This window comes from Arachis stenosperma, chromosome 4, assembly GCF_014773155.1.
Source record: "Arachis stenosperma cultivar V10309 chromosome 4, arast.V10309.gnm1.PFL2, whole genome shotgun sequence".
NCBI lineage: Eukaryota > Viridiplantae > Streptophyta > Magnoliopsida > Fabales > Fabaceae > Arachis > Arachis stenosperma.
The window spans coordinates 143,545,038-143,562,351 of NC_080380.1; the positions used below are offsets into that span (position 1 = coordinate 143,545,038).

A 17,314-nucleotide genomic window follows, 5' to 3' on the forward strand; every position below is an offset into this window, starting at 1 on the left:
ATATTCAAATCTAATAATATCATTAATACCCTTTTAATATGTTATGTAATTAATGTTAATTATGTATTAAAAAATGCTAAAAGGTGATCAGAATTTATTATTTTTATTATTAGTTAATTAATTAATCATTAATGTTTAAAAAGTATATTGTTGAATTATTAAATTAAAGAAATTACATTAAAAAAATTGAGTTAATGTATATTGTTAAATTATTAAATTAAAAAAAATTACACTAAAAAAATTGAATTGATGATTAACTGATTGTATCCTTAATATCTCTCTCTCTATATATATATATATTTATTTATTTTTTGTTCGGTGACTTTATATATATAGTTTATTAGTCAAAGATACACACATTAACAAATCAGTATTCCTACCATGGCCGATCAACCTAAGAAGCTTCACATTGCTGTGTTTCCATGGCTTGCTTTTGGTCACATCCTTCCATTCTATGAGCTTGCAAAACTCATAGCTCAAAAGGGTCACAAAATTTCATTCATTTCCACACCTAGAAACATCAAACGCCTCCCTAAACTACCTTCAAATTTACAACCTTTTGTAGAATTCATAGAACTTCCATTGCCCCAAGTAGAAAATCTCCCTCAAAATGCAGAATCAACTATGGACATTCCACAACACATAGAACCATATCTCAAGAAAGCTTTTGACGGTCTTGAAGAACCGTTGACTAAGTTTCTTGAGAGATCTACACCAGATTGGCTCATATATGACTTTGCACCTTTTTGGTTACCCCCGGTATCTTCTAAGCTTGGCATCTTATGCATCAGTTTCTGTATTTTCAGTGCATCAGGTGCATCTTTCTGTTTAAATATCATTCAAAATGAGACTAGTGACACCACTAATGAACCCTACAGGGTTACATTCCAACGTCTCCTAGCTAAAGAGAAAGATTTCAGCGTTTCAGATGCATTTCGAATCCAAGAAACCAACCGTGGCTCGGCCTTTACTGCTATAAGAAGTTGCATGGAGATTGAAGGTGAGTCTATAAATTCCATTAGAAATTTGTTAAAGAAACCAGTTTTTCCTGTTGGATTGTTGCCACCCTCAGTAGATGATAATGAAAATAGTACTGAGGATGAAAATTGGAACACAATTCGTAAGTGGTTAGATGAACATGAGAAAGGGTCAGTAATATATGTAGCATTTGGAAGTGAGGTAACAATAACTGATGAAGAATTCACTGAGATAACTATGGGACTAGAATTAACTGGTTTTTCCTTTTTCTGGATTTTGAAGAGGAAAAATGGTCCTAATACTGGTAGTTCAATCGAATCGAAATATAAACGAGGAATCATATGGAACACATGGGCACCACAGTTAAAAATTTTAGCACATAAGTCTGTTGGAGGATTCTTGAGTCATTCTGGTTGGAGCTCTGTGATTGAGTCTCTTCAATTTGGATGTCCACTTATTTTGTTGCCATTCCAAAATGAACAAGGGTTAGTTGCTAGAGTTATGGAAGAAAAAATGGTGGGAGTAAGAGTGCCTAGAAATGAACATGATGGGAAATTCACTAGAGATTCATTGGCTAAGGCATTGAGATCAGTGATGATGGAAGATGCAGGGAACATTTATAGAAGTCATGCTGAGAAAATGCGCAAGATAATTGGGGACAAAGAGTTGCATCAGAGGTACATAGATGAGTTTGTTCATTATATGGAAATTCATGGACCAGCTTGATCATATTTATGTCTTAAGCTCTTGGTTCCTACAATAATTACGTCAAGAGAAGGTTCCTCTGCTTGTTAAGCTTTAGCATCTGAAATTAGTGGAATAAAGTGAGGTAGAGATTCACATGCAAACGTCTTAATATGAAGTTAACAATTGAAAATCGTTAGTTAATTCGATATGTTTGACTAAATTACTTTTTAACAGCTTTTCATATTAACTTTACATAAAAATAATTGCATGTGAGTTTCTACTCTAAAGTTTATATTGTGAAATTGTAACATCATCTATTTATAATTTGGTTTTGATTTTGCTCTTTCATGTACTATTGAGAGATCTACATGTAAGTTCATTTAAATTTGTTGGTAATTATATATATATATATACAATTTGGGGGACAAGTTAGTGCAGGATTTGGAAAAAAGAGCTCACCAAAAGATGTAAGATAATTAAATCAGTGGCTATTTTCACAGCTTGAATCTCTGACCTTGAGATCACATAACAACTTAAACGTTGCTTCAAAGTTCCCTTTTATTTTTATATGAAATAATATAGTACAATAATATATTATAAAATGAGAAAAATAATTGAAGTACCAGAGGTTGTTTAAATTCTATATACTTCAGGAAAATACAGTATATATTTTTATATTTGAATATAATAATAGGTCCTAGCTTCTACTATTTATAACAGTTTTCTACAAATCATCCAATCCGAGGTTTAATTATTGAACATGGTTTAGCAGAAGACAACAAAAATTAACTTTCAGCAAATAATGTTTCAGATAAATTAACTTTATAGTACCAATTGAAAGTTGCCACGTCAGCTTAACGTGAGAAGAGCCACACAACACAGCATTGCTCTTCAAGCTAATAACATTGCATAAACCTTTAACACAAAATGCTTAATCATAAAGGTTACCACATGAAGACATGTTTAAAGGATAACATTATCCTTTGAAATATTGTGTTTTGTATTATATATTATGATAGCATAATTATTAATTTTAGAAATCATAAATAAATACAACATGTGCTACCCTTTAAATTCTGAATTCTTTATCATCTGAAATAATTTCCTTTATGTTTAAAATAATATTTATTTTGATTTCCCCGGAGAGATGGAATCTCTGCTTTTCCCTTCCAATCAAATACAAAATATGCTATCTTCCAAGTGTTCATTTGGAATAAGTGGCAAAGAGGGTCTTCTACTCACATCCTTTGCCTCACTTTCCCTTTTCCTTTCTCCTTTATTGTAAGATCCTAACTAAACATAAACCTTGCTTAAGCCACATGGTTAGTCTTAGTCTCTTGCCCATTAAGTCTTGCATTTTTAAGCAATCAAATATTTTAAAATTCTATTATGTGTATGGTGAAGGATATTATGTCAACTGGCACCTTTTTATTATTATTATTATTGAAAGCAATGCAAACTTAATTTAAATGGATTTTTTTTCTATAAATCATAAATAAAATACAAGAAATTAACAGCCTCACACAAATTTATAAAGGATCAAATCCCCTAAAATGTTTAACTATGTTAGGTGACAGCACAAGACAAGATTTCAACAATCACATAAAGATGTGTTTATACACTATTTTAAGGTTTCCAGAAGCAATATGCACTACTTAATTATGTTGCAGAAACACAATGCAAATGATGAATTTTAACTTGAGAAAGAAACCATGGCACCAAAACCAAAATAAGAAAGAAATATATTAGTTGTATGTGAATAAATTAAGTGGAATACCTGCTTCCACAAAATAACAGAATTGGAACTTCGTTGATTACACAAAATCAAGAAAAGAAAAATCCAAAATGAAAAAAGCTCAATGAAACAATTGGAGTACAATAGTTTTACAAATCACCTGATATAGTTTCCCATGATCCTTTGTCCTTTTGATCTTTCAACTGACCCTGATTTCTGAAGTCTAATCTGCTCTTTGAACTTAGCTATAAATTCGCTTGCTTTCTTGTCCACTTCAGAATCCAGTCCCGAATCGTTGATGCATTCAGACATCCTTTCATCATCTGAGCTCATCTGAACATCCTCAAGATCAAGATCAATATCCAAATCTTCATTGGACACTTTCTTGGATGGTTCCGGTTTATCTCTCTTAAGATGACTAGAAAATACAAACTCTGGCTTAGGAGGATAAGACTCTAAACTTTTCTTACTGATTTCTTTCAATGAAAGATCAACTTCATCAACTTTCACTTTATCTTTTCTCATTGGTACTGACTCAACAATACTCGGCTTCTTTTCGACCTTTTCATCGGTTTGCTTGCTAGGTGTTTCTCCCACTCTCATTGCCCATGAAGTCAATCCACCTGCTCTTCTAGTTCTAACCGATTTTCCCCTCGATGAAGATTTTGCAAGGCTTGTAGGCTCTCCTGAGTCTAACCGCAAAGCATGCATCCCTAATTTTTTGTTCTCCGGCCGATCGCCTGGATTCCCCATTAGATTCCCCAAGTCATCATTCATATCACTCTTCATGTCATCTTCTAGCAAAGAACCAATACTATACCCACGAGCATGAGCATGAGATGGTCGCAGTGAAGTTTCACCGTCACTTCTAGCTTGAGGTGATGATGAATTTGAATAAGAACCATGAGGACTTCTCTTTTCTGCTAAATCTTCCCTCTGCAAGTTCATGTTTTCGGAAGAAACAGAATCTAAGGAAGCTCTAGATGAGAAAGATCCGGTAGACTGGAAAGACCTCGAACTGAGTGATTCAAATTGTGTTTCAGATGTTGGCATTAAATGAGAAACAGCTGGACGTTTTCCTTTAGCTCCCATCCTCGCAGTTCTTGAAGACGACGCCTCGGTAACCTTTCCTGATTCTGCCTCTTGGAAATTTGTATTTTCCGAAGCAGACACACAAGAAGTCTTTTGCTGTTCCATATCTTCCTCTTGGAAATTCACATCTTCAGAGTCATGCACATATGGAATCTTCATTTGCTCCATTTCTTCCTCTTTGAAATTCATATTCTCTGATACATGAACAGGAGACGTTTTCTGTTGTTCCATATCTTCCGGTTGGACGTTCATGTTATCTGATGAACTCAAACCCAAGGAATAATGCATACTTGTGTGGGAAGTGAATGGTTCCATGGACTGGAAAGGCTGTGAACCATGTGATTCATTCGGAGTTTCGTCAACTGGAATTGGCCTGAAATTCAAAGGATAAGAAACGGCAGCATATTTTCCTTTAGTTTTCACCCTTCTGTTTCTCGAAGAAGATGCTTGGGAGATCTTCTTTCCCGAATTTACCTCTTTGAAATTCGAATTTTCAGAAGCAGGCACATAGTATTTCTTCCTTTGCCCTGTATCCTCTTCATGGAAATTTGCAATTTGAGAGGCTGGCACAAACGAAGTCTTCCTTTGTCTCTTATCTTCCTCTGGGAAACTCATATTTTCTACAGCAGGCGGCACATAAGAAGTCTTTGGCATTGTATCTTCCTCTTGAAAATTCATTTTCTCTGAAGCAGGCACATATAAAGAAGTCTCCCTTTTGTTCATTTCTTCCTCCTGAAAGTTCATATTGTCCAGTGGAATTGAATCAAAGGAAGAATACATACCGGGAAGGGAAGAAAACGACATTGAAGACTGTAAGGACCTCGAACCAAACGCTTCAAACTTAGTTTCATCAACCGAAAGAGGCCTAAAATGCAAAGGATGGCTTACATTGTCATGCCTCTTTTCCCTTTCCACCTTTCTAGGCCTCAAATTCCAAGGGATCGGAGAAGCAGAGGCTCCACCACTACCAGCATTGAATCTATTATCCAAATTGGAAGCTCCCAGATCCCCAAACTCCCTATCTCTACCCTTATCCGAACCCTTTGATGAAACCCTACTAGAATCACTTTCATTGGCATATCTAGTACCATTACCATCAACCTCTTTAGGAACCGATCTCAAACTTCGAACCGGTAGCCCAAGAGGCCTATAACCATCAACTTGACCACCAAAGTCACCTATGCTTTTGTATGGTTGAGCAACCATGACCAGCGACCCGCTATGATAGTACTCAGAATTCCAAGATTGAACCACATTGTTCCCATCATATCCAACAGAATAACCAAAACCACCATCAGCACTAGAATCTTGCAATTGGGGCTTATTGTACTGTTCATCTAAAACACCAACAGCACCAGCATTTTCAAAATACTGATTAGCATCCCAAGAATTCATGACAACTCTCTTGTCATCATCATACCCAACAACACATGGATCAAGATTTTCAGTCTCATCACCACCAGAAATTTCTGAATCAGGGAACATCTTAGGCACATAATAAGAACTAGGTACACTATCAAAACTATTACTAACAGATTGAGTTGTATCAATTTGTGACGGCTCAAATTCTAAATCTACATTGTGTCTTCTACTGAACAAGCCATAAGCAACAGCAATTCCAACAAAGAGAAGGTGGAGAAGCTCCCAAAACTTTGTGAGTATGGTTTGGCTCACAAAGTCAGGGGCTTGTGAAGGGAAGAGTGGGAGAGCAACGAGAAAGAGTGACAAGAAGATACATTTGAGGATGAAACCAGAGCAAGACTTACCTTTTCTGGTGATGGTGGTAGAAGGCTTTGGATGGTGGATCCTTGAGGTGAATGGGGAATGAGGTTTAGTGGTTGTGTAAGGGGTGGCGGTGGAATCCGCCATTGATGAAGGAATGGAAGCTCGGTGGTGTTTGTGTGAAAGAAATTGGGAATGAGTGAGTGAAGCAAGGAAGACTTTGAAGAAAAGAAACAAAGGGTGAATCCAGAGAGAAACAAAGGGACAAGGTTGGCATTTTGAAAAGAAAAAGATTCAGATTATTTTTGTTTTTGTTAAATATTAAAAACAACATTAACATATCTTTCAAAAAAACAAAGAAAAAAAAAAACAACATTAACATAGTGCCGTAGATTTGGGTCTTCGGGTGCCATTATCAAGGTTGCTTTTTATTTATATTTTTATTTATAGAAGTATTCTAGAAGGACATTATAAAGTCCACATAAATTATTTAAAAATATTATTTTTATATTAAAATTAATCACTAAAATCAATTATTATATATTTCTGTATAAATATATATATTATTTAATTTATTTTGAATATATATTTTATACTAAAAAATAATTTTAGTAACTGATTTTAACGTCCACTTAATATAATCGTAAATTATTACATAGTTTATTTAACTTACTTTCTAAAACCTTTTTAGCAATTCTAAAAATTCTACTAAATTATAAGATTTCAATATTTAAATTATGTTAAAATTTCATGGTTTAAGTATTTGATTTATTATTCCAATTTCATGTAAATTTTTAAATTTTTCTATTCAACTATTATCTTAGATTTAACTTTTATTGATTTAATTACCTTCGCTTTTTTTAAAAAAGTTTTTGTTATTTTTAGTTAATTTTTATTTTATGGAAAAAGCTGAAATAGTATAATTTTTCTTAATGTAATATCATGGATTAGAAGCACACTTTATAAAGTTTTTTTTCCTACGGTATCCCTCAATCCGACAGGTTAATAACTAATCTGTCGCGGTACTGAGCTCCATTTAAAGGTTTGTCGCTGGCCAATGGGTTGCTACATGTCCAAGGGGGGATTCAAACATCCGACACTTACTTTAGCGGACTAATGAGCTAACCACTAGACCAACCCAACTTGGTTTACTTTATAAAGGTTTTTATCAAAGGCTCAAAGTATGTGAAGGAAAACAATTACTATGCTTTTACTTGTATTTTTTGGACCAACATTATCTCTGCTTTCCTTTTTTTGGGTTTGGGCTTTTTTATACTATAGGCTTTGGTACTTTGCATTTTTCTTTGAAACTTTAAGAAGTTTATAGAACTTGGGCCATTGTAAGCCCAGACCATAAGAGGCATAACATTACGTCTGCACTTATCATAGAAGTAATGTTGTGAATTTTAGGATGGAGACATATCTAGGAACATAGAAGCACATCTCATATCATTAATCTCCCCAATGGTACAATAATTTTGGTATAGGAACTTTGCATATCGAATATCACCAAAGCAAAAGAGAACTAAGACAAATTGAATTGATGATCCAGAAGGGTATCCTATAGATCACAGTTGGCATGACATGTAGCTCTCAAATAATGCAATAATAAATATGTATGGGATTTTTATTTGTTAATTAATTAACCAAACAAAATATGTTATTAATAATTAATTAGATTAGTAATTTCCCGTAAACCATCATGTTCTATTGTCATAAATAACCATGATAATTATCTGTTCTTTATTAATAATATATGCAAAAAATACAAAAATACTATGTGTACTTTAAAAATCAGCTACTATATTATTGTATATAAATATACATATTGTTTAACTTATTTTTAATTTGTATTTTATACTCTAATATATATTTTATATAAATAACTAATTTAACAGCTAATTTTCTATAAATGTAACATATAACATGATTGAAAATAAAAATATACAGAGTGTAAATTGGATAAATGAAGGAAATTACATAAATTTCACTCAAATTCCAAATAAACAAAAATTTCAAAATAATGAGTGTTATAGTATACATATGAATTTGAGTAAATAAACAAAAATACACATAAAAATATTTGTGGTGGATAAAAGTACTGGAAAGATTTATTTCGATGGACAAAAGTACACCTTAAATCTTATAAACCTGTTAAGGGCATGACATTTTTGTCTATCAAAAATAATCTTTTGAATATATTTTAATATTTATGATATTTTATGTATACTTTTCTCCAACTGCAAATTTTTCATATATATTTTTGTCTATTTACTCTATGAATTTTGGTACCACAAAGTGGCTATACACTAAGAAGACAAAAACCACATGAAAGTTACCAACTCCTCTGGAGACATAGTCACTACCGATAATGACTAAGTAAAAGGGTTTGATGCATCATGTAACAACAACAGATACAAACATGTGGAGAGGAAAATAATGATGTCTTACCAAACAAAAATAATGTACTGCCAACAATTGATCATGTCCAACTGGCCAAGTCCAAGTATTTACAGAAAAGCAACCACTGTCACAGTCTCATCAAAAGACTTGTCCCTCTCTTAGTGATCATAGAAATAGTTGAAATATGTGGATGCTTCAGCAATAATATGTATGGTTTTCGATTCATTATTGAGATCTAAGAGAAGTATGGTAACAAATTGAAACCCTTTTTTTTAATGTCGAAATTGAAACATTTTTGTTACTTGTTATGGATACAATCTAAAATTTTGAGGTGACAACTTGGAAATCATTCATCAATATGCTTGTTATGATACAATCTAAAATTTTCTGTGTATTATGATAATGTTGTAACTTGTAAGTATGAGGAGTGTATGAAATTAATCCCACATCAAAGAAAGTAAGAAAGAATGAGGAGTTTATAAAATGAGAGATCTATATATTTATTACCTTAAGGTTAGAAATCGTACTCTCTTTTATTTTTCTTATTTCTTAGCTTATTATTACGAGTTCTCCATTAGATTCTGCACTCTTTTATCCTTAGTGTTAAGAAATCAATCAATTATAAAAAGTAACAATTGATCCAAAATCTGCAACCTTAGCACATGGTACCTTTCTACTCTGCTTTGTTTAGCTTCCAATGGAAACTTGGAATTTTCAGATTCACATGTCATGTAACCATTGTTATTAGTGGGTAACCACATACCCTCCATCATCAATTCTTGTTTAATCATAATTCCAACCTTTTTTTTTTGGGTCTTATAATTCCAACTTTAATAACAGAATCAATCACCAAAAGTAGCCAATAGAAATATCACAGTATGACTCACCCTGCCTCCATACAATAAGAAAGGGAAACATAACACAAAAATTTAAAAAAATAAAAATCTTAAAACTACAATATAATTGCAGTGCTCTAATAAGCAAAACTAGAGAATAATGATTTCTAATTGAGATATTACAATTATTGATTATCATGTTAAAATACTTTACCAACCATTCCACCCTCTCCAATATTCACATAATCCCCACCTTTTTTTTTTTCTTTAGCAAGTTCTAGGAACAACATAATACTATGATGAGAAAACACCGTATATTGCAACTGTTTTCCTCAATATTTTTTTCAACAAAACAGGTTTAAACTAATAAAAGCTAAAAAACACTATTCATCAGCATATGAAACCACTAGTGTGATCCTGAAAAGTTAACCAAAACTTATGTCAATGCCAAAATAGAACCATTCTTGATCCTAATAATAACCACAATAATTAAGTGTGCTATCTTTCTCTTACTTCACATTTGATGCATTTCTGTCTAGCAACTAAAATTTTCCTTGACACAATGCTGAATCTTAAGAGAAGTGATGAAGATTGATCACTACGGCCGCGAAATTGGGCTGTCAAATGGCCAAGTGTTGACGCGCACCGGCCGCTGGATGTTTGGACCCAACGAATTGTTGCAATTACTTTGTAGTGCCGGCACGTGAGCGGTGGAGGCGGCAGCAGAGTTGGAGGACGAGGCAGATGAGACGGCGACACGCTCGCAGGAAGGGCACATTGTAAGAGTTGTTGGAGGGTTCATATGCATGTAGAGCTGTGGAGATAGCTTCAATGTCCTAAGCTCTTGCACTTCTTTTTGCAACCTCCTATTCTCTTCACTTAGATTCTCACAATATCTCTTCAAGTATTCACAATCCACTTCTGTTTGCTTCAACTTGGTCCTGTATTTATTGGATCAAAATAATTTGAGTTTGTTTGTTACTTTTTTTTTAATCTAGATACAGATTATACCCAAATAAATTGAATATAAAAAAAAAAAAACACAAATCCACAATACTAACATGTCAATCATTGTACAATTCGCCTCATTAATACACATATTTGACAATGCTGTTTTTATTTTAAGAAAAAATTGTCACATAATCAAAAGTTTAGCTTTATGACAATAATAATTGCGTCATTGATCACTCTCACCAAAGATGCAAGTCAAAAGTCAAAACCCATTATTAATTTTTAAGTTATATATACAGTATACTCAAAGTTGCTTTGATTACAATGGACAGTTAAAAGAGTAATTACAAATTAAAGAGGAAGAACAAAACATTTCTCTGTCTATGTGTATCTCATTCAAAACTTCACACGTGAAATTAGTGGGAAACAAAAAAAAAAAAAAGATAACAGTTTTTTTAGTACAAATAATGAAATATATGTTAGGACTTAGGACTTAATTTAGATGCGTTATCAGTACTTTTTTCTTTTATTTTCAGATGATATATTGTCATGTTCTTAGTACTAATAATGAAATATATATGTTATTAGGACTTAAATGTGTTATTAGTGTAATCTTTTTTATGTGATCGAATTTTATATCACTATATTTGAATGTAAATCTAAAAGTATTTGGTTCACAAAATAATTACATTAAAAATCATTGTGTACATTATAGTATAGATTGGTTAACATTACTCATCATATTTATCATTATACCATACATATATACACATCAATTTGATTTCAGCATATTAAAACACATTTGCCAATTCAAACGGTACCATTTATTAGTTAAAAATAAAAATATTTAATTATAGATAATATTATGTCAATAAAAATGATATAACACCACACCTTATTTGAACACTAATTATATTTTGTATTTTTTATTTCAACTTATTGTATGAAATGAAAACAATCCAACTAGGTATTTTTTAAATATTATTATTTATTCAGTTTTTAGAAAAAAGAAAGTAAGTAATTTTCTTAATTTTTTAAACAACTAATAAGTAAAAATGAGTATTTAAATTAATTAAATAATAATAAATATTTTAAAAAGCGGACCAAAAAATTGAATTTTAAAAGATAATGATGATCATCAATTCAATTCATCATATATGAATTACCGAGAATGCCCCCATAAAGCATTAAGTGATAACCTTACCTTGCTCTCCTATTCTGAAACCACACCTCCACCTGTCTGGCTCTCAGATTCAATTCCTTTGCCAATGTCTGCTTTTGTTTCTGAAAATTAAATTAAAAAAAAAACTAATTAATTAATTTCAGGAAATCCCAAAACTACCCTCAAATATATGCCACTAGACACTAACCGGGTTCAGCGTGTTATGCTGCTTGAACGTTTCTTCCAATAACATCGACTGCTCCTTCGTCAGCCTCAGCTTCTTCCTCGCCGCCTCTCCGCCGCCGCCATCCTCGTCATCACTTCCCCGCGAGCACGACGCCAATTCGATGCCGGCAACCGCAGCGCCATTGTCCTCTTCTCTCTCGCTTCGCTTGCAGCCACTGCCACTTGATAAACTGCTGTTGTTTGGCGATGAATCACGGTTGTCCTGGTTGCAATCCGGCGGAGTCTCCGCCGTTGACGGCATCGAATTCATGTTGATTCCTCCACCAAATAACGGCCTCATATCTGTGCTCCTATCTACTGCGTTTTGCATGTTTAGTTTTTCAGTCAGTGGCATTGCTGTAATTAAAATGAATAGCAGATGGCATTTATATATTATATATTGTTTTGTGTGGAAATTGAATACATGAATAAATCTATAGAGAAAAATAATTAAATAAATAAATTTATTCAATTGAGTTTTTGAAATAGAAGATATAACTAAATAAAATAATATTATTTCTAATGCATGGATTATTTGTTAATTTGTGAAGCAAAAAATTAAGAAATAAAAGCACAGAGAAAATTAAATAGAATATCTTTTGTTCTGGACTGCATGATTTGCATACTCACCAAATAAAAGTGGTATCTTTACTCATGAAAAGAAGAAAAATATAATAGTGTTTTAAAAAAATTGGACTTAAAGGAAGAAAAATCAAGTTAAATTTCTTCTAAAAAAAGAGCTTTAAATTCTTTTTAAAAATAGAAAAGAGAGTTCCGGAGGAATCTAGAAACCAAAAAATAATAATAAAAAATTAGAAAAGATGAGAAACAACAAACAACACAAGAACCTCGTACCTTGTGGTAATAACTGAAACAACTCATTCCATGAACTCTTCTCGTTGATGTTATTCATAGGAACCGATCTTTGTGGCTTCAAAGGTGGCGGAGATGAAGAACATCCTCTTCCCAAACTCAAACTCAAACTCAAACTCAACCCCACATCTTCATTACCAATATCTTTCTCACCCATTTTTTATATGAGAAAGAAACAAAGAAACAAAGAAAATTAACAAATGTGTGGTTTTCTGCTTGAAAGAGTTTTGGTTGAAGAGTCTTTCTTTGTTTGGGGAAAGAGCAAAATGGAACAAAATGGGTGGTGGTTGTGCTTTTTTTCTTTTTCTTTTTTTTTTTTCCAATTTCTTGAAGGATGATGGGTTGTACTATATGTATATATACATGAGAAAAGAGAAGAAGAAAATGAAAAAAGAATTAAGAGGGTACAAGAGTTATGTATGACTTTGGTCAGAGTGACAAATTGGTTCAATGATGACTTAAATGGTTATCCTAGGCTTTTGAGCTCTATATATGCTTTTGGATTCTTTCTTTTCACTACCACTCTGGTCCATTTTTAACCATGGTTAAGTTAAAGAAATAGTTATAGTTATAGTTATATGATATGATGTGAAAATTGATAGATTGTAACGGAGCTTAATTGGCTTTTACTAACTAGTTCTGTTGGACTTGTTGCATATAAAGCAGCTGCATTTTCGGTAGTGGAATTTTGACCAGAAATTAAAGGGTGGAATTAAGGAAAAAGGAAAAATATATGTTTATATAGTCACGTTTGTGTCACGAGATATGACACGACATGCTTGGAATCATCATCATCACCTTATCATGGTTATGACGAGGGACAACATTTTTTGGATGCTAGTTTACTCCCACAATAATAATAAAATCATCATTTAGAAAATGACTTTAATTTCTCAATCATGAAAAATAAAATGACATGTCTATTGTTAAAATTTAGATAAATATATATATTTTCTCTTAAACTTGATTATAAATTATCAATTCTTTTTGAAAGATAAATTATCAGTGTTTATGACTAATAGTTTTTTTATATAATTGTTTTATTGTTTATAGCTAAATAAGGATTTATATAAAAGATGAATTGGCAATTTATTTAAATTTTAAGTTTATTTTTTGGGGGTAAAAATAAATTGAGTATTACTATCATATAAACACCTTTTCAATGCAAACATATTAGAATATAATAAAAAACTGGTCAGAAATAATCAAATAAAATTATCTTATTATATATTTTTTAATTATCAGTAAAATAATCAAATAAAATTATTAGATATAATAAATATGTAATTATATATTACATACATAAATTATATATATTAAATTAAATTAAATTATTTTGAGTTATTATCCCTCTATTATTATTATTTTTAATAATAATACCATGTACGAGTAACATTAGCTCATCATCAGAATAACAATTTAAAGGAAAAAGATAATAAAAAAAGGAAATACCATTAATTTTTTTTTTTTTGGTAAGTGATCCTAATTCATATTTATAAGTTTCTCATAACTTAGGTTTTATAAGTAACTGGGTTGCTAAAGACGAAGTGTAGGAATTTGGATGTCATGGATGACATAAGTGTAGGGTATTTCTTGTTTTATTTCAATAATTTGTTTATAAAATAGAAAATACACCCTCGAAAGAATATTCTTGACCTTTTAATTAAAAATAAGAAGAAAAGGTAAATAGATATTTGACTTTTTGATTTACGAATTTGAAAATATATTTAAGTTTTTGACATTTTTAAAATTTACATCAATTTTTTTGTTCACTTAGATTTGTCAAACTAAACAAAAAAATTAAACGTGACTTCCGTTATACTGACGTGGCCAATATACGGATACATACATGAAAAAAATTTAAAATGAGATAAATTAGATTCAAGGATCGATATGTTCAGATTTTCAGAAAGTCGAGGACTTAAATGTCCACGGCTAAAAGGCCAAAAACCTATTTGTTTTTTCTTTAAAAATAAAAAAATATATATTTTTATATTTTTAAGATTAAAAATACATTTGATTTATATCTTACATTCAAAAATAGTATTACATGAATACCATTACTTCAACTATTAATATCAATTTCTATAAATTAATATTTGATTATATAAAAGAAAATAATAAAATTAAAAAAATATATGAGAAGCAAGGGATTTACAGGAGACAATAATTGAGGGGTTTTTTTTTTTTTTTTCAAAAGTTTTTGTTCATTGCTCAATCCACAAAGTAATAGGCGAAATTAGCATACTTTCATGGTTTAATTACTCAACATCATATATACCTAATCTTCAGTATTGCCATCAAAAATCAAAATACAACAATATGTCTCATTTTTATAATTGAATATATCTTATTGTATGTTGATAATGGTTAATTTTGTAGTTTATATAAACGATGACTAGAATAATTGTATATATCCTTATTCCTTTAGCATAGTCTTGTAGCACTCCAAATTTAAGAATTATATGCAATAGAATTGGAAGGAGACAATTGAGTTGAAAGATATAGACAATGGGGTGGCATATTATTATTATGGAAAAGTTGTAAGATACCTGATTTTGCGAAGCTGTGGGGCTCTCTTTTGTATGGATTCAACCAGACCCTTAAGAACTCCATATCAATGGTGGTAGGCAGCGCGTGTGCTTCACTCTCTAACGTACCATCAACTTTTCTTATATTAGTTTTATATAAACAATTTTACATTTTATTTTTAGATAGTCTAATAAGTTACAAGTTAGCTTTATTTGTTTTATGCAATATATTTATATTTATATTTACTTCGTCAAAAAAAATATTATCATGTTCAACAATAAAAACTTAAATCATAACAATAAAATATACTTGTTATTATATTTATAAATCACACACTAATTTTCGCTCAAAACTTTAAATATTTATTATTATAATATAAGATTTTTCGTGATAAAAATAGCTCAAATTATATAGATAAACATATATATTTAACTTTGCTTACCTTCTTTAGATTTAAGGAATTTTCTATAGAAAAAATATTTATAACAAAAATATTTTTTGTATACTAAGATCAGCCATTAAAATTAGTTATTAATATATTTATATATAAATAAATGTGTGATTTAATTTATTTTCAAAGTGTATTTATATTTCAACATATATTTTATACTGATAGCTGACTTTGGTGGTTAATTTTAGTATACACGTAGTATAACTCTATTTATAAATATGACTTGTTAAACTATGCTATTATTATTGTACAAATTTTTCTATGAAAAATTAGATGTTTGTACTTTATTATTTAAATATTTTTTGTGTAGTACTTTTAAATAACTCGAGTAATTCACTCAAACATAAAAGTTGATTACTCAAACAATTGGAAAAATATGATTATATTCATAATTAATTATGAAAATAGTTTTACTTTAATTTTGATAAATACACATCACATAAAGTTGAAATGTTTCTCATAAAATATCAATCCTTTATATGAAGATCTATTTTTTTTCTGGATTTAACTAATATTTGTTCTAAAAATACAAAATAAAATTATTAATTGAAAAATTATAAAAAGATAGAAAAATTGAATTTTTATATTTATTATGTATTTATTAAAATTAAAATTATTCTCCCTTGGTTGCATTGTCGTCTTTCAATTCTTCAAATAATTGATTCTAATAATTTTTATTTAAAATTCACCATTTTTATTGAGTAACTTAATTATTCAACCCTATTTATTGGTCTTATACCTTATGCACAAAAAAATTAATAAATGTCTCGCATTTCGCATACATATTAATGATCGAGATAAAATGATTTGATTACCTTAACTCTTTTTCTACTGTTATTGAAAATGAAAACATGTTTATCTAGTTACAAGTAGCTAACGACGATTAATTGATATCAATTGTCCACAATTCAATGCTGGTTTTGTGCCACCATGACTTATTAATATTTTGAAATTTCGAGATGTTAAAGTTTTCTGTTATCATTATCGTCAATGAATCTAAATTCTACGAAATTAAATGATGAGGGTCAAAATTTCAAAACCAACTCTCAATGAGGTTGATTGGTTAAGCGGTACATGTTTAACATTTTTTACACATTAATAATTCGATAATAAAAAATTTTAGTTAGTAAAACCAAGAGATTCCTAAAAGATATCATCAACAAAATAGTTTTAAATTATTTAAAAAAATAATAAAAATAATTAATAAATATTATATTTTTTATAAATAATATAAAAAATTTATATCTAATAAACAACTTATTCATTTAATTTAAATTTTTGTGGTAACATTTGAATAAATATTTAAAAAGTACACAAAAAATTTATAATAAAATTTAATCTCTAATTTTTTTATTTTCAAAAAAATTTAGTCATTCACAAAAAAAAATATTTAATATAAAATTATTAAATTTTAAGAATAAAAATATTATATTTTTTAATAATATTTGTTAAAAATTATATTAAAATCTGATTTTTAAATATTTTTAGAATATATATTTTTTATGTGGTTTATTTTATCGTATTATTGTTTTTTTTTTTGAAAATTTATTTATTATTAATATCTTTTGAAATTATTTTTATCAACAATATAAATTTTTAAATACTATTTTAATCATTTATTTCTACTTTTATTATGATTTAATTAACCTGTGCAATTAAAATACATG

The 17,314-nt window shown here is 30.0% G+C and overlaps 3 protein-coding genes across 7 annotated transcripts; 1 reads left to right on the top strand and 2 right to left on the bottom strand.

Annotated features, from left to right (window-relative positions):
• The first annotated feature begins 376 nt into the window (after positions 1-376).
• On the top strand, positions 377-2,169 carry LOC130976372 (putative UDP-rhamnose:rhamnosyltransferase 1). Of its 2 annotated transcripts, XM_057901222.1 has the most exons (2): positions 521-759; positions 879-2,169. In XM_057901222.1, the coding sequence occupies exons 1-2, from the start codon at positions 731-733 to the stop codon at positions 1,702-1,704; spliced, it is 855 nt and encodes a 284-aa protein (XP_057757205.1). In that variant the 5' UTR covers positions 521-730; the 3' UTR covers positions 1,705-2,169. The 2 variants fall into 2 exon arrangements, with proteins under 2 accessions (XP_057757203.1, XP_057757205.1); XM_057901220.1 differs by having other exon boundaries at positions 377-2,169.
• Positions 2,170-3,414: 1,245 nt separating this feature from the next.
• Positions 3,415-6,434, bottom strand: LOC130973683 (uncharacterized). Of its 2 annotated transcripts, none has more exons than XM_057898312.1 (2): positions 6,259-6,434; positions 3,415-5,961 (listed from the first exon to the last, which is right to left on the bottom strand). In XM_057898312.1, exons 1-2 carry the CDS (start codon positions 6,359-6,361, stop codon positions 3,557-3,559), a joined length of 2,508 nt encoding a protein of 835 aa, XP_057754295.1. In that variant the 5' UTR covers positions 6,362-6,434; the 3' UTR covers positions 3,415-3,556. The 2 variants fall into 2 exon arrangements, with proteins under 2 accessions (XP_057754295.1, XP_057754294.1); XM_057898311.1 differs by having other exon boundaries at positions 3,415-5,175; positions 5,275-6,434.
• Positions 6,435-9,470: 3,036 nt separating this feature from the next.
• Positions 9,471-13,107, bottom strand: LOC130976309 (homeobox-leucine zipper protein HAT3-like). Of its 3 annotated transcripts, none has more exons than XM_057901141.1 (4): positions 12,647-13,107; positions 11,775-12,106; positions 11,609-11,688; positions 9,471-10,394 (listed from the first exon to the last, which is right to left on the bottom strand). In XM_057901141.1, exons 1-4 carry the CDS (start codon positions 12,819-12,821, stop codon positions 10,052-10,054), a joined length of 930 nt encoding a protein of 309 aa, XP_057757124.1. In that variant the 5' UTR covers positions 12,822-13,107; the 3' UTR covers positions 9,471-10,051. The 3 variants fall into 3 exon arrangements, with proteins under 3 accessions (XP_057757124.1, XP_057757123.1, XP_057757122.1); XM_057901140.1 differs by having other exon boundaries at positions 11,775-12,109; XM_057901139.1 differs by having other exon boundaries at positions 11,775-12,148.
• Between the last annotated feature and the right edge of the window lie 4,207 nt (positions 13,108-17,314).

Bases quoted from the DNA above. Each gene is read 5' to 3' on its own strand.
- LOC130976372 (XM_057901220.1), top strand. From the start codon at position 382: ATGGCCGATCAACCTAAGAAGCTTCACATTGCTGTGTTTCCATGGCTT.
- LOC130973683 (XM_057898311.1), bottom strand. From the start codon at position 6,361: ATGGCGGATTCCACCGCCACCCCTTACACAACCACTAAACCTCATTCC. The intron at 5,176-5,274 runs GTATGTATTCTT...TGCCTGCTTCAG, and splicing joins GTCGTTTTCTTCCCTTCCCG to AGAAAATGAATTTTCAAGAG.
- LOC130976309 (XM_057901139.1), bottom strand. From the start codon at position 12,821: ATGGGTGAGAAAGATATTGGTAATGAAGATGTGGGGTTGAGTTTGAGT. The intron at 11,689-11,774 runs GTTAGTGTCTAG...TTTAATTTTCAG, and splicing joins AGCATAACACGCTGAACCCG to AAACAAAAGCAGACATTGGC. The intron at 10,395-11,608 runs GTAAGGTTATCA...CAATAAATACAG, and splicing joins TTTCAGAATAGGAGAGCAAG to GACCAAGTTGAAGCAAACAG.